General features: G+C 47.6%; 1 protein-coding gene across 1 annotated transcript in view; it reads right to left on the minus strand.

The window, feature by feature from the left end:
- PPM1L (protein phosphatase, Mg2+/Mn2+ dependent 1L) overlaps window positions 1–14,066 on the minus strand; it is a 75,836-nt gene extending 61,770 nt beyond the window's left edge. The window contains exon 1 of the mRNA XM_027745267.2: window positions 13,062–14,066. Within this exon, the coding sequence (XP_027601068.1) occupies window positions 13,062–13,460 (399 nt within the window). The 5' untranslated portion in view covers window positions 13,461–14,066. The remainder of the gene's footprint in view (window positions 1–13,061) is intronic.
- Window positions 14,067–14,716: the final 650 nt, after the last annotated feature.

Raw genomic sequence — 14,716 nt, forward strand, 5'->3', positions numbered from 1 at the left:
ACAAACCCCAAACTCAATTAAATTGTGTTTGTCACTGAAATTGTGCTTGGCTTTCCTGTCAATTGGACGTGCTGGGAAACTCAGCAACAAAACATTCCAGTAAAAAATATCTCTCCTCACTATAATAGGTTCGAGGTTATGGCTTTTCATATTATTCAGCATCACGATTTTCATCTTCCCCTCGCTGTCAGGTTTTTTCCTTAATAGGGTATACACAACCTGCATGCCAAAAAAGCTTTTAAAACCTCCATTTGAACCGACTAATCCCAATATGCAGCTGGATCCACTTTCTTTTGGCTCTTGTGCCCGTGGAGGCTGTTTCGAGCTCAGCCATGGCAGCTGCCAACCTGGAGAGTTGACACCAACACTTTTAGAATACACCAACTCCAATTCGTGCAGCTTAAAAGCCTGGAGTGCAGATCCCAACACATCCCAAGGGATTGTCTAATTTAGTCAAGGGTATTTTTCTAGTCATCACATGCAGGCCTGCAGCACGACCCAGTGTGCAGCTACTGTCTGGAGTGATATGACACTACCAGGCACTGGCACTTCTTTACAAGGAGGCAAAAAAATTTGGATAAAAGTTGTCTTTTTTCTTTAAAAAAAAAAAAAATCACGTTATTTCAAAAGAAAATTATTAACAAAATTTATTTCTCCAAGTCTGAAAATATAATCTGTCGTTTTAATATATAATTAATTAAAAAAATAGATTATAAACAGCACATATTTGTCTCCAGAGGTGGAAGAGAAAGAGAGTTACTGAACTGGTGTTATCAAGGTACCACCTCCTCCCACAGCCCCAGGGACATATTCAGATGAGGACACCAATATTCTATCACCTACAGGATTGCAGGTTCTCCTAAGCAGGGGAAAATGTAGCTCTTTTGAAATCCTTGACTATCTTATCATCCTTCTCTTTGAAGATGTAGCTTGATCAGGCAGAAATACCCCCAATTCCTGTCTGTCCCACTCTAATTCCAGTTCTAACTGGACTCTGAGGATAAAGTATTTCACCTCATCACAACCTGGCCACCAAATGCAGGTCTCAGGAAAAGAGGCTCAGCAAGAGGAGCTCCACCACAAAATCAACCTTCTAAGTCCCAGAAGTGTCTCTCGAATCAATTCATGCTCCAGGGGCTTAAAATGTTGTGTACAATTAGAACTAGAAACGAATCACTCAGTAAATTCTAACAAATGTAGATACATTATTTGGCTTCTTATTTAGTTTTTTGTTCTGCTTTTATTTCCAGCTACAATATCCACAAAATCAGGGTAAAAAAAAAAAAACTCACCAAAGAAAAAATTGATAGTAAATACCATTCTCCTTTCCAGAAACAATGCAAAATAAAAATAATTCGAAGCAATATATCAGGATACATAACAGCTCAAATGAATACTAAAGCAAAAGAAAGAATACAGGTTGATGATTTAAATGTTTGTCAATTTAAAGCATCGCAGAAAGTGCTTATTTAAAGTGCTGATTGAAATAATTCCATCCCGGAGGCAGAAGATTGCTCCTGCCCTCCAAGTTAAAAATAATACCACCATTAACCTCAGCAACAATTTTCTAATTGCCAAAGATTACAAATCTTTTATGCAACATTCATCTCCAGGGAATTCAATCACTGCTTCGACTTCCAAAACCCGCTGCCGTGATTGAGGTTGTGAGGCAAAAAGTCAGACTTCTGGGATGTGTTTTATATGACAGCATAAAACATTCTGAAAAATGAGAAAGCCTCTCATACCAGTCTCTCTGTAAATTGTTTCAGCACCTGACATTAATATTTATACATGAAATATCAGCAAGAGGAGGGGCTGCCTGGAGCTCCTTGACGTGTCGATGCCAATTGGCACCGTCAACCAGGCAGCTGGTCTGGCACTTTGTTCCCTCTGTCCTGAGCAATAAGGACTGTCCTTATGTGCCAGCAAGCCAAGGACATCAGGAGAAACACAAAGAGGGCAAAGTTTAGTGTTCAGAGCACCCAGAGTCATGAATTCTAAGTGCTCTGTCAAGAGCCATGGAGGACTGGGGTCAAAATGCACCCTCGTGCGCTGTCACCTCAGACATGAGGGACATCACACATGAGGGACATCCTAAACCACAGGAACAACCCTCACACAAAAATCCATGGGGTTCTGCCTCTCAGGGAAAAGCAACAGGACACTGGAAGTGATAGTTCTGCTGTGGCTGTGATCTTGTTGGACAGTCTGTCACTAAATACATGGGATCACAGGATGTGCTGAGTTGGGAGGGACCCACAAGGATCACCCAGTCCAACCCTCAGCCCTGCACAGGAACATCCCCAGAGTCCCACCCTGTGCCCCAGAGGATCAGCCAAACCCTCCTGGAGCTCTGGCAGCCTTGGGGCTGTGCCCACTGCCCTGGGGAGCCTGGGCAGTGCCAACCACCCTCTGGGGGAAGAACCTTTTCCTGAGATCCAACCTAACCCTGCCCTGGCACAGCTCCAGCCATTCCCTGGGTGCTGTCCCTGATCCTTCCAGAGCACAGCTCAGTCCTGCCCTTCCTCTGCCCTTCCCAAAGAAGTTGGAACTGCAGTGAGGTCTCCCCTCAGTCTCCTCCAGCTGAACACACCAAGGCTCACAGAACTCTGAAATCAAGGCAAGTTCTGAGGCAAAACCACACACCATTGTCCCTTTTCTCCTCTCTCACACTCTTCTCTTCAAATCTCCAGCTCCCCTTCTCCTCTCCTCACCCACTTCCTGTGTTTAAAAGAGTTTTGCATTCTAAAAGAGACCTGAAAAGTGCTGAGACAGACAGGAGAGTGCTTGGACACGAACCTTTCTGTCATCGTGTGTTTAGAAGACGGGGTTTATTTTTTTTTGTTTTGTTCTGTTTATACATCAACCGCATTTTCTGCCTCCTGGCTTTCTGTTCTCCCCTTGAATTTGTGGCATCTCCCAGATATTCTGATTGAAATATTTGTTGTTTCTCTTGGGCATTGTATGTGCTGAGGGCCCAGTCAGGGAAGCTGGATAATCACTGAGGTATGGTGTGAATTCACAACAGCCTACTTAATTCATGGGACCTCTTGTGTGCACTGAAAGCTTGTCTGCTACACACAACTCAGAGTTAATCCAAGTCAATCCTTAAACTGAATTCCTGGGAGTCCCTGTGCCTTTTTATTCCAGTGAGAACACTGGATGCTTTCAACTGCACAGCCAGAAAAGGTGGCAGCAGCTTGTTTTCAAGCAGATCCTAAAGATTTCCTCTCCTTGTTCAGAGTTGGCTGCATCTCCAAGGTCACTCAGCTTCACCTCAATTTCATATAATCTCAATTAAAGGGTTGAGATGAACCTACACCTCCATGAACTGCAGTCCTACAGACACCTTTGGTCAGTTTGGCATCTCCCAGTTAACACCACTTTGGGATGGTCTCCTTGTTGCTGCTTCTCTCCTCCTTGTGAACTAGAGACTGCTTTTATCTACTCTGCAGTTACTGTCCTACTTTTCCCTGGGTGAGTCCCCTTTTCTTCCACACCAGTAAAGGTCCAAACTCCAGATGTGAGTCCCCTTTTCTTCCACACCAATAAAGTGTCAAACTTCAGAAGATAAGCAATAAATACCTAATGAATATACTGGTTTTGTTTAGTGAGATATTCAGGCTCTTGCCCAACTTCCCCTCTTCTTCACAGAAATAAACCCACTGGAACCACATCCCACATAAGTCAGTTTTTAAAAAAAACCAAAAACCAACATAAAAAGCACCTTTTACATCCTACATAGTGTCCTATACATCTCTAAAACCACTTGAATAATAAAAAGAAAGTGGAAAAAAAATAGAAAAACCCCCATTCACACTCAAAAGCAGGAAAGTAGATGAAAGCTCAGGGGTATAAACATCAAGAACACTAAGGAGACAAGCATGTTTCATCCTCCCCTTCCTCCTACTCCCACACTCAAGTTTTCATTCCTGAAGCACAGAGCCCTGGATAAGAGACTTCATTTCATGCCAATCACAATCAGATATTTCAATGCCTGGGTTTCAGTGTGTGTTTGGAGGAAGCTCACATTCCAGGGAAAAAAATACACCTGCAAATAAATCAGGTTCCCATTTAAAACAAAATTTAAAAAAGTGGCAGCCACAGAACTGTATTAGGGGCCAGGCACTTCCACTCAGAAGAAACGTTTCGTGCCCTCCAGCAGTTTCCTATCGGGGAGAGAATGAAAAAGTAAAGAGATTTATTGCATTAAACAGCACATTGATTGAAAGCGGTGCTGTACGACAGCTCCAGCTATTACAACAGAGCTTAATAAAATCAAATGTTTACCCCTGAAGGGGATTTGGAATAAAAAACCAATAAAAACAAAAAGAAGCCTTTTCAACATTTATGACGAGGAGAACATTTGCAAGGGGTAACATTTTAGGGCTGAAGGTGAACGCGAGGAAGCGTCGTTTGTGCAGGGCAGCTTCGAGGTTTGCCCACCCGACGTGCCAGGGCTGATTGAGGGGTGGCTCAGCAAAACACGTCCTTTGGTTGCCTGGCTGGAGATGTCAGCTGCTCCCACAGCTGGGAAGCAGGACAAGGTCAGGGATCATGGGATCATAGAGTCATAGAATCAGCTGGGTTGGAAGGGACCTCCGAGATCATCCAGTCCAACCCTTGATCCAACCCCGCTGTGGTTCCCAGCCCATGGCACTGATGCCACATCCAGTCTGTCTTAAACACCTCCAGGGATGGAGAATCCCCCACTCCCTGGGCAGCCCATTCCAATGGCTGAGCACCCTCTCTGCAAAGAAATTCTTCCTAATATCCAACCTAAACCTCCCCTGGCACAGCTGAAGACCCAGCCCTCTTGTCTTGCTGATGGTTGCCTGGGAAAAGAGACCAACCCCCCCCGGCTCCCCCCTCCTGTCAGGGAGTTGCAGAGAGTGAGGAGGTCTCCCCTGAGCCTCCTCTTCTCCAGGCTGAACCCCCCCAGCTCCCTCAGCCTCTCCTCACAGCACTTGTGCTCCAGTCCCTTCCCCAGCCTCGTTGCTCTCCTCTGGCCCTGCTCCAGCCCCTCCATGTCCTTCCTGAGCTGAGGGCCCAGAACTGGACACAGCACTCCAGGGGTGGCCTCACCAGCGCTGAGTCCAGGGGCAGAATCACTTCCCTGGACCTGTTGGCCACCCTGTTCCTGAGCCAGGCCAGGATCCATTGGCCCTCTTGTCCCCCTGGGCACACTCTGGCTCCTGTTCAGCTCCCTGTCCATCCCCACTCCCAGCTCCCTTCCTGCCTGGCTGCTCTCCAGCCCCTCTGGCCCAGCCTGGAGCTGCCGGGGGTTGTTGTGGCCAAAGTGCAGGACCCGGCCCTTGGCCTGGTTGAACCTCATCCCCTTGGAATCAGCCCAACTCTCCAACCTGTCCAGGTCCCTCTGCAGAGCCCTCCTGCCCTCCAGCTGATCGACACTCCTCCCCAGCTTAGTGTCAGCTGCAAATGATGAGAGCTGGGGATGTTTCAGCATCCCAGTGGATTTGTGTGAGCTGTGGGATGGCTCTTGGGGCTGAGATGATGCTCCTTCCCCTCCCCTCGCCCACCCTGCTCGTCACAGACACCCAGGCCCTGTCCCAGCTCAGTGAACACCCAACAGCTGCTCTTCTGGAATGGCTTTGCCACAAGAGTAGAAAGGAAGGCAGATTTTTCCTCCATCCAGATTATTTGATGACCTGCAAATCACTCCAGACCAGAAAACCTACTCTTCACTAGTCTTTTCTGGGATTCTGTGACTCTGGGATCTTTCTGTTCTTTTTATTTCCTGAATACAACCAAGATATTTCCCTTGCACCAGATCAGGAAAGTCCAAGGTGTATTTGCCATCAAATGACTTTTCCATAAGAGTAGAAAGAAAGGCAGATTTCTCCTCCATCCAGATTATTTGAAGGAAAATCACTCCAGATCTGAAAACTGACTCTTAACAAGTCCTTTCTGTGACTCTGGGATCTTTCTGTGCTTTTTATTTCCTGACTGTGACCAAGATATTTCCCTTGTATCAGATCAGGAAAGGCCTGACCTGGTACAAGCTTTATCTGCCATCTAAATATCAGGTCTCCTGGCATAAATGAGCAGTTATTTACACTACAATTTACACAATCTCCCCAGTCTTACTTACCCTGAGTATTTGTCAGCGTTCTGGCATCTGCAAAGCTTTTTTTCTTGTAAACTGCAATGAAATTTGCATGTTTTTAAAGCTTTGCTGCTTTCAAATGACATCTCTACACTTGGCACGAGCTTTAAGCTGCTTTAATAAAACCACTAGAAGTGTTTAACACCAGCTAAATGGAAGTAAAAGCACACAAACAGCCCAGAAGGAAAACAAATCTCCAGCTTGTTGCAACTACTGGTCCTGCACGCAACCAGGAGATCCAGAGGTGTCTTTATGGACATCTTTCTCAGGATGGAAACTTCCTTTTGGGGTTGCCTTAGTCTTTGTTGGGCTGGCCATGAGCCCGAGGAACTGGTCTGTCCAGCTGGACTGGGATCTTATAACAGGCACTGAGGGTGGGGATGAACCTGAGCAGCAAGTGACAGCAGCCCAAGGGAACCTGGAGCTCCAAAAGCTGTTTTAAAGGACACAGAGCCTCCCTCCCACCTAGTCCCCATTCCAGAGGGTGGTGGCTCACGGGCTGGAATGGGCTAACAGAGAACACCTTGTTGAGACACAGCATTCCCTGAATGGATGACTGGATTCCATGGCTCACGGGAGGCTCAGGTGCAAAAGTTTGGTCACAGAACTGCCCTGACAGCAGGGACAGGGACTCTGCAGGGCACAGAGCAGGGGGATGGCAGTAGGGCCCAAGGGGTGGGTGAGTTCACTGAAACTTTGAGGTTTTAACAAATATTACGGTGAAGAAGTGGAGCTGCAGCTCTGCAGATCACTTCTGGACATAATTACAGCTGCTGCTGCCCTCAAATTAGTCTTGAGAACTCTCCTTTCAAGGGCACAGATTCAAAGCAAAAGGAGCATACAAGGATTTTGTTCCTTTTTCCAGATCTATCAGCATTTCTATGCTGTGCTCTAAGCAAAGAGCAAACCCTGAACCTCGAGACCCAAGAAACATTAGTTCCAGACACCTTTGGATTGCCTTTCCTAGACTGGTTTGGGTTGGAAGGACCTTAAAGACCATCTCATTCCACCCCCTGCCATGGGCAGGGACACCTTCCACCAGCCCAGGTTGCTCCAAGCCCCGTCCAACCTGGCCTTGGACACTTCCAGGGATGGGGCACAAAACCTGGCTGATGGCACACCACAATCTTTCTCATTTCTGAGGAGATCAACACGTCCAAAGGCTTCAGGGGCTGGGAGAGGTGCAGCTTCACTGCTGTGAAGGCAAGACCTTTGTGCTGAGGAAGACCCCAGACAGGTCAGATGAAGGGTCCTGAGAAGAAGGGACGATGCAGAGGTGCCAGAGGCAGTGCATGGGAACCCTGCTGTGACCATGGGACATCCCTACAGAGCCAAAACTGCTGCAGAAAATCTGCTGCCACCAGCAAAAACCAGAGAGCAGCAAAGCAGAGCATCCACACAAAGCACTGCCAGGAGATTGTTTAGAAAGGGAAACCGCCAGAAGCCAAATCTCAGTTTTAAGGAACAATTTACACCATAAATATTTGGATCTGTAACAACAAGGGAGGAAGGAGAAACACTGCTCTGCTCCAAAAGAGCTACTGGAAGCACGACATTGGAGGCAGAGCTGGAGCAATCTGCTGTTTTAACTAAGCTCATATGACAGAGGAGATGGATTTTTTGTTCTCTCACGTTATTAAACACTAAAATGTCCAAGTTCTTGAGCTACAGAACAGAACTGACCCAAATCCTACTGCCTTAAAGCCTTATCCTCCTCACCCAGAGATGGAGGAGCTGCTGGGCATCGACCACACACACACAAACAAGTCCTATGGAGCTGAGTTACTCAAGTTAATGGAGAAACTTCAATGACTTTCATAATCTGAAAGCATCTAAGAATCAAAATTGATTAAATTTCACTAGTGGCAATCCACGTGTGCCCAGACATGGAAGCCCCAGCAAAGCTGGCAAAACACGTTCAAAATTAATTGACTTTTTGATTTCTATCAGAATTGAAAACCACTCAATCCCACACCCAGTGATACAGCCGTGAATGGCAGCAATTAAACTCCCTACTTCCAATTACAGAGTTTTACACCATTTTAATCAATTTGCAGTCACAGTTTTGTACAGCAAATGAGCATATGGCTTAGCCCTAAATCAAATCAGCATGGTTTTGTAGGGTGAAAATCATAATCCTGGAACAAGACACCCAAGAATCAAAACTTGCATAAACCAAACAAAATGACAGAAATGTTCCTATATATCATGTTGGCTTATATTTTAGGCCACTGGAGTGGAATTTATAAGCAGATTTGAGATTTGCCTATCAGCATGACCTCACCTATGTAAATATTTATTCAAACACTTGGGCACTTTGGATTTGAAACCAAAGGAAATGACTATAAAAGGGAAACCATCCCAGTAGTTTATTTTTAAAAGCTGCAAAGCCTCAAAGACCTCACCTTCCAACAAGGCTCTAACACCCAGAGAAACTCAAAAGCTGATGTCTGATTTATTCTTACCTTTTATAAAATCCCAAGCCATTAATCCTTAATGGCCTTTCCTCAAAAGCTCGATAGATAAATTTTCATCTCTGAGGTCGCTTAAGTAGTTCAGTATCAGAGGAAAAGGTTTTGAATTAGAATTAGAGATCTAGGGGGGAAAAAAACACAACCCAAATTGCCAAATTGTCAGCTTTCTCTTCTTTCAACACACTATAAACTCCTTCTGCTATTAGGAGAAACTAAGAAATAAGGAAGAAAAACCACCCAAGCACCTGGATTTGAATGCAGAGCAGGTTTCTTTAAACACAGCTGGCACAGTGCCCTGCTCTCCAGGTCTTACCTCAGCATTCCCGTTTCCATAGTCTCAGACAAGGCTCCTAAGGACTCTCACCATTATCTTCTGACCTTTTCCTAGGTTTTTTTTTAGTGTCTTTGTAAAATAATCAGTAGCCAGAGACTGCTGCCAGCACTTGGTGCTGCTGCTTTCAAGGTCCTGGGACACACAGAGCATCAGCCACTCGCAGCCAATTCCCTCCTTCCACATTCCAGCTCCACACCCTTCCCCTGCACCCTGAATACAAACTGCAAGGTGTATTTCACACACCACAGCAGCTCTAAAACCCAATTAGATCTTGCAAAAAGCTCTCACCTGCACCCACAGATCATCAAGGACAAGCCTTGCCACGTTCCCGTTAAGGAGGTGGAGGGAAATAAAAAGAGAGACATTTTTTTATGGGACAGTTACTGAGCTTTTAATTCCCCCCCCCTCGTTACCCACACCCGTTTATGACTCCAAACAAGCACAGGCAGCAGAGAAGGTACCATCTATTACCATAATTATTTTTAAAGCCTTCACCCCACAGGGTTAGGAACAAACAATGACATGCAGCAGAGCCATAACCATAAAACTGCAGATGGTAGCTGAGCTACTTTGTCTTGTCTAATACTGAGATCTCATTAAACTGAGTGCTTAAACCTTAAATATTTGAGAGTAAATGCTAGTTAAAATAGTTAAATCACTCCGATTAAGCAACCTTTGCTCAGCTTTCAAGCTCATTGTTATTTTGGTCGTTTATAGGGTTTGACACTGCTCCAGCTTCCACCTGGGCATCCCCGAAATTCCTAAATAAAGGAAAAATGGAAAGGGGGGATGAAAAAAGAAAGCACTCACGCCAGTTTTGAGCCTTGTAAAGAAGCTGATGAGAGAACAGACAAATACTTTATTCTCTTCTTTTCTTAAGTTAGATCACCTTGAAAGCTTTGGCCAAAGTGAAATAACAGAAAGAAACTTTTCTACTTCTTTGACCTGGTCTACATAATAATAATAATAACAATAATAATAATAATAATAATAATAATAATAATAATAATAATAATAATAATAATAATAATAATAATAATAATAATATAGTCATTTTTGTTCTGGTGGTGGTTTTGTTGTTGTTGTTATATCTCTAAGAAACAAACTAATGTTTGAAAAAACACTGCACCACCCACCATGTATGGAATTTTATCCCTGAAATATCACTGCCTTTACCAAGTAACTGCAGCAGCAGGACCAGATTCTAAGCAGCAACCCAGAGCATTATTAATTATTTTTGCTTACTGCTTTCTCATCAAGCCACCCCCAAAATTCAAGTAAATGGCTGCCAACCTACCCAGGCCAAAAGTGCAAGATGGAAGAGGAAATGGCACAAGGGAAAAGTAGAATTTATGCAGAATGTTGGTGATATTTAAGCAGAACTCAGAAATCTTCATAAATCAGCAGTGCACAGTAATTCATATTGCTTGAATCACGCTTCCCCATCCTTCCACTTCAATGGGATATGGCAGGAAGCAATTAATGGAGACGCACTCCCTTGTATATAGCTGGAAAGAATTAATCCAGCATCTAATTTGTGGCATTATCTGCTTGGAAAAACAGGTTTTTTCCTGTATAGAACAGTTTGTTTCACACTTAACTCTGGGGATTAGCAGTTCTTTCTTCTTTAAATACACATAAAGAAATTTAATGGCAGCCCACACGGAAAATTTAATCTTCACGAGGGCTTTGCTACACATGTAGATAAAGTCTTTTTCACAGATCCTTTTATCTTTTAAAGAAAATAAATAAAAAGTAAGACATACAAAAACCCCAATTCAAACAGAGACCTGAAATTTAGTATTATGTACTAGGGATTAAATAAGAGCAATAATTTTTGTTATTTCTTCTCTTTCCCCTGTTTTCTACTCAAAACTACAAAACCTGCTAAGGCTAAACCCTGGTTTTCATGATTTCTTTTTTTTTTTTTTTGTTGCATGCACAGCACACAGCTTTTGCTCTTCTGATCAGTTTTACTTAAAATTAAAAGCCAGAAACTAGTTAGAGTTTAACTTATTTTTGCGGGAGCAAAGGTCGTTAGAAACACTTAAGCTTTCATTAGAAGGATGAATAAGAGATGCGGGATACACACATTTATAAAATACTAAATCTAGAGAGATTTGAAGAGAGATCTGTTGAACCTTTTAAAATGAAACTCCTCCTCCATGAAAGCCTCATACTTTGTCACTGAATCAATTAGAACAAGTTCTGAGGAAGCAGAACACAAAAGGCAAGTGAGCTTTCCACAGATTATCATTAATGTAGGCTATAATTTCAAGATCCACAACAAAACAAGGAATATATAGAGAGCACATTGTTATTTAGTTACTCCCTGTGTTAGTTCTGGGTTATTTAACCCACTGAGTTTGCAATCAGGTGTTGGGCAAGACACATGTAGGATACAAAATTAATGAAGGGAGTCAGATGCCCCTTTCACACCAAGTCCAAGCATGTGTCTCACCCTTCCAGCTGTAACGACCCCAGGATTCTGTCTAAAAACACCACACACACACTTCCACAAACTTGTTTTGGCTGCGCGGCTCCCAGGCAAGCTGGCAGTTCACACAAAGGGGAAGGAGGCAGGAGGCAGAGCAGCAGCACTTCCCCCAGAGCCGCGGAGCACAAAGGAGCCAGCTGTCCCCGGCACTCTGCTCCGGGCTAATCCTCCTGCTGGACAAGCCACGAGCCACTTTGGGACACAGCAATATTTGCCCCCGTGTTCCTCGAAGGCCCAGGGACAGCGGACCGGCCCGGGAATGCCAGGAAGAGTTGGCACAGCTGTGCCCCAACCAAACCAGGCAGAAAAAGGAGAACGGGGGTCAGTCACCACCAGCATTTTTATGAAGGTGACGTTTTTCAGTATCCACAGTGCTTGCATTAATTTAAAGGGGGCAAAACGCTTGACACCGGAGGAGCAGCAGGACAGCCCGAGTCCCTTCACAGCCTTTTTGATCCCGTGCCTCCAGCCTGGATTTTCCAGGTGGCACTTCCAGGTTTAGCGGGGCAGCGGCTGCCATCCCTGTGCTCCATCAATGCCCGGTCACTGCCAGTGCTTTTCTAGGAAGGACTTTGACTCCTTGATCTGTGAGAGCAGCTGGAGGAACACCCAGGCTCTCTCGCTGCCTCATCCCTCCTTGGCAGGGCATTCAGCTGAAAAACTTCCAACATCATCCCCAAATCCATGAGGTTGTCTCACACCCTGCATACAACGCTTGCTAGAGCTAATTTGTCGCTCAAGGGCAAATTCTTTGTCCTTTCCCACAGTTATGAAACATGTGCTTTGTGCCACACAAAAAGCTATGTGGCAGCACCACATCCTAAACGCAGAGGAAGCTGCAGTTTCGACGTCTCTCATCTGTCAGAAATGAATTATCCCATCAAGCTGGAACACCAATTACACGGCACGACCCGAAGGAAGTCGCCCTGCCCGAAAAAGTTAGGAGGTTAAACACCGCAAAGTTTCAAAATGACAGTTTTCCTGGCTTTCCACTAGGGAAGGGACAAGCACAACAGCACAGTTGTAATGACATAAAAACTACACACAATTCACAAACGCGATGCTCATTCTCAGCAGACTCAGCTCCTCGCTGGAGAGGGAATTACTGGGAAGACACATTTTCCACGCACAGCCTGCCTTCAGGAGCAATGCTCTGTAACCTCTGTGATGAGCCCAGCTCTGTCAGGGGGAGAAACCAGGCCGGTGCCAAAATCACATCACACCACACTTGGCTGTAACAAAAGATGACTCCAGGGAGTTCGTGCTCATCATCGTTATTCCACGCACGTCAGAGCCACCTCCAACGGCTTTCACTCCAATTAAACCTTTACTACTGCAAAGGGCAAAGGGGGGATAAACACATTTATACCGTGCTGATCGTGGAAGGGGTAATGAGAGATAAAGGGAATGGAGTATTTCATGGTCCTTATTTAGAGACAACCCCCTCCTCCAAAAAGCCAGGGAACCCCCTTCCCCTCAGTGCCTCAAGACATCTCAAGATCATCTCAAGATAACCACACAAACCTGGTGGGTGAGAACTCATCCCCTCCTTGCCCTGAACCGCCCTCCCTCCCGCACCCCCTTTTTTTTGTTGTTTTTTGGTTTCTTTTTATCCAGCTGAGCACTTGCCTCTCCTCCGTGCCCATCAAATATCCCGAAGATGGAGGGGTGAGTCTTGTTCACCAGGTCGGTGATCACTTCGAACCTGTCCTCCATGTGGTCCCTCCGGCCTTGGATGGAGTAGACAGCCACGTTGTGGCTCTTGAACTCCCAGGTCTTGGAGAACTCAGCGTCCAGCACGTCCAGCCCCCCGAGCCTGTCATTCTGCATGATCTCGGCCACCTTGCCCTTCACCATCTTCACCGCGTCCCTGCTGGACTTAACGATGGTTTTCACCTCATCCGTGTGGAAGAAGTAACTCCACAGGGCCAGGCTGATGCACAGCAGGAACAGGGTCTCCGGTCTGAGCAAGAAGTAACGCATGATCCGACCCAGCAGAGACAGCAAAGTCATGGTATCCTCTATCATTTATTATCGCGACAGTGTATCCCCACAGCATGCACGGGGCGGCTCCGAGCCGGGCCGGCCGCTCAGCGCATCCCCGGCGGGCGGGCCGCGCCGAGCCCCGCGCCCGCCGCTTCCCGGGAGCCGCTGCCGCCTGGGATCCGCCGCTTCCCGGGATCCGCCGCTGCCCGGGATTCGCCGCTGCCCGGGATGCACCGCTGCCCGGGATTCGCCGCTGCCCGGGATGCACCGCTCCCTGGATCCGCTGCTCCCTGCGATCCGCCGCTCCCGGGGATCCGAGGATGCCCAGGATCCGCCGCTCCTTGCGATCCGCCGCTCCCTGGGATTCGCCGCTCCCGGGGATCCGCTGATGCCCGGGATCCGCCGCTCCCCAGGATCCGCCGCTCCCCCGGATCCGCCGCTCCCCCGGATCCGCCGCTCCCCAGGATCCGCCGCTCCCTGGGGACCCGCCGGGCAGCGGCCCCGCGGAGCCCGGCGCGGGGGCAGCGGGCCCGGCTATGGGCGATGGGCGATGTGCTGAGCGGAGCTCTCGCCGCCGCCGCCGCCGCGGCCCCTCCGAGCTCCGGCGCCCGGCCCCGCAGCGCTCGCAGCTCGGCCCGAGGGTGCGTGGCAGGGCCGCCCGCGATACCTGTGCCCCGTGCGCCCCGTGTGTCCCGGGTGTCCCGTGTGCCCCGCGCCCGCCGCCGGCCCTGCCTCCTGCCCGCGGGCGGAGCGATCGCCGCCACCGCCCCCGCCGAGCCCGGGCCCCGCCCCGACACTACGAGTCCCGGCGGCCCCCGCGGCGCGGCGCCGGCGAGGGGAGGGGCGGGCGGGGCGCGGGGGCCACCGGGACTCGTAGTCCCGCAGCCTCGTGGAGCTCCGGGAGCGCTCGCAGCCCACCAAAGGAGCTGAGAGGAAGGGAAGGGCCAGGGAAAGGAAGAGGAAGGAATTGTTTCCTCAGCGGCTGGGGAGGCCCTGGCACAGGTTGCCCAGAGAATCTATGGCTGCCCCATCCCTGGAAGTGTCCAAGGCCAGGTTGGACAGGGCTTGGAGCGACCTGGGCTAGTGGAAGGTGTCCCTGCACATGGCAGGGGGTGGCACTCCATAACCTCTAACTTCCCTTCCCACCCAAACTATTCTGTGATTCTTCTAGAGGACAAACTAAGCGAGTTTGCAGATGACACCAAGCTGAGAGGAGCTGTTGAGTCCCTGGAAGGCAGGGAGGCCCTGCAGAGAGACCTCAATGGATCCGAGGGCTGGGAATCGCCAGCCATGGGAAG

This window comes from Pipra filicauda, unplaced genomic scaffold, assembly GCF_003945595.2.
Source record: "Pipra filicauda isolate LSUMZ 115617 unplaced genomic scaffold, ASM394559v2 scaffold78_size3787270_pilon, whole genome shotgun sequence".
Classification (NCBI taxonomy): domain Eukaryota; kingdom Metazoa; phylum Chordata; class Aves; order Passeriformes; family Pipridae; genus Pipra; species Pipra filicauda.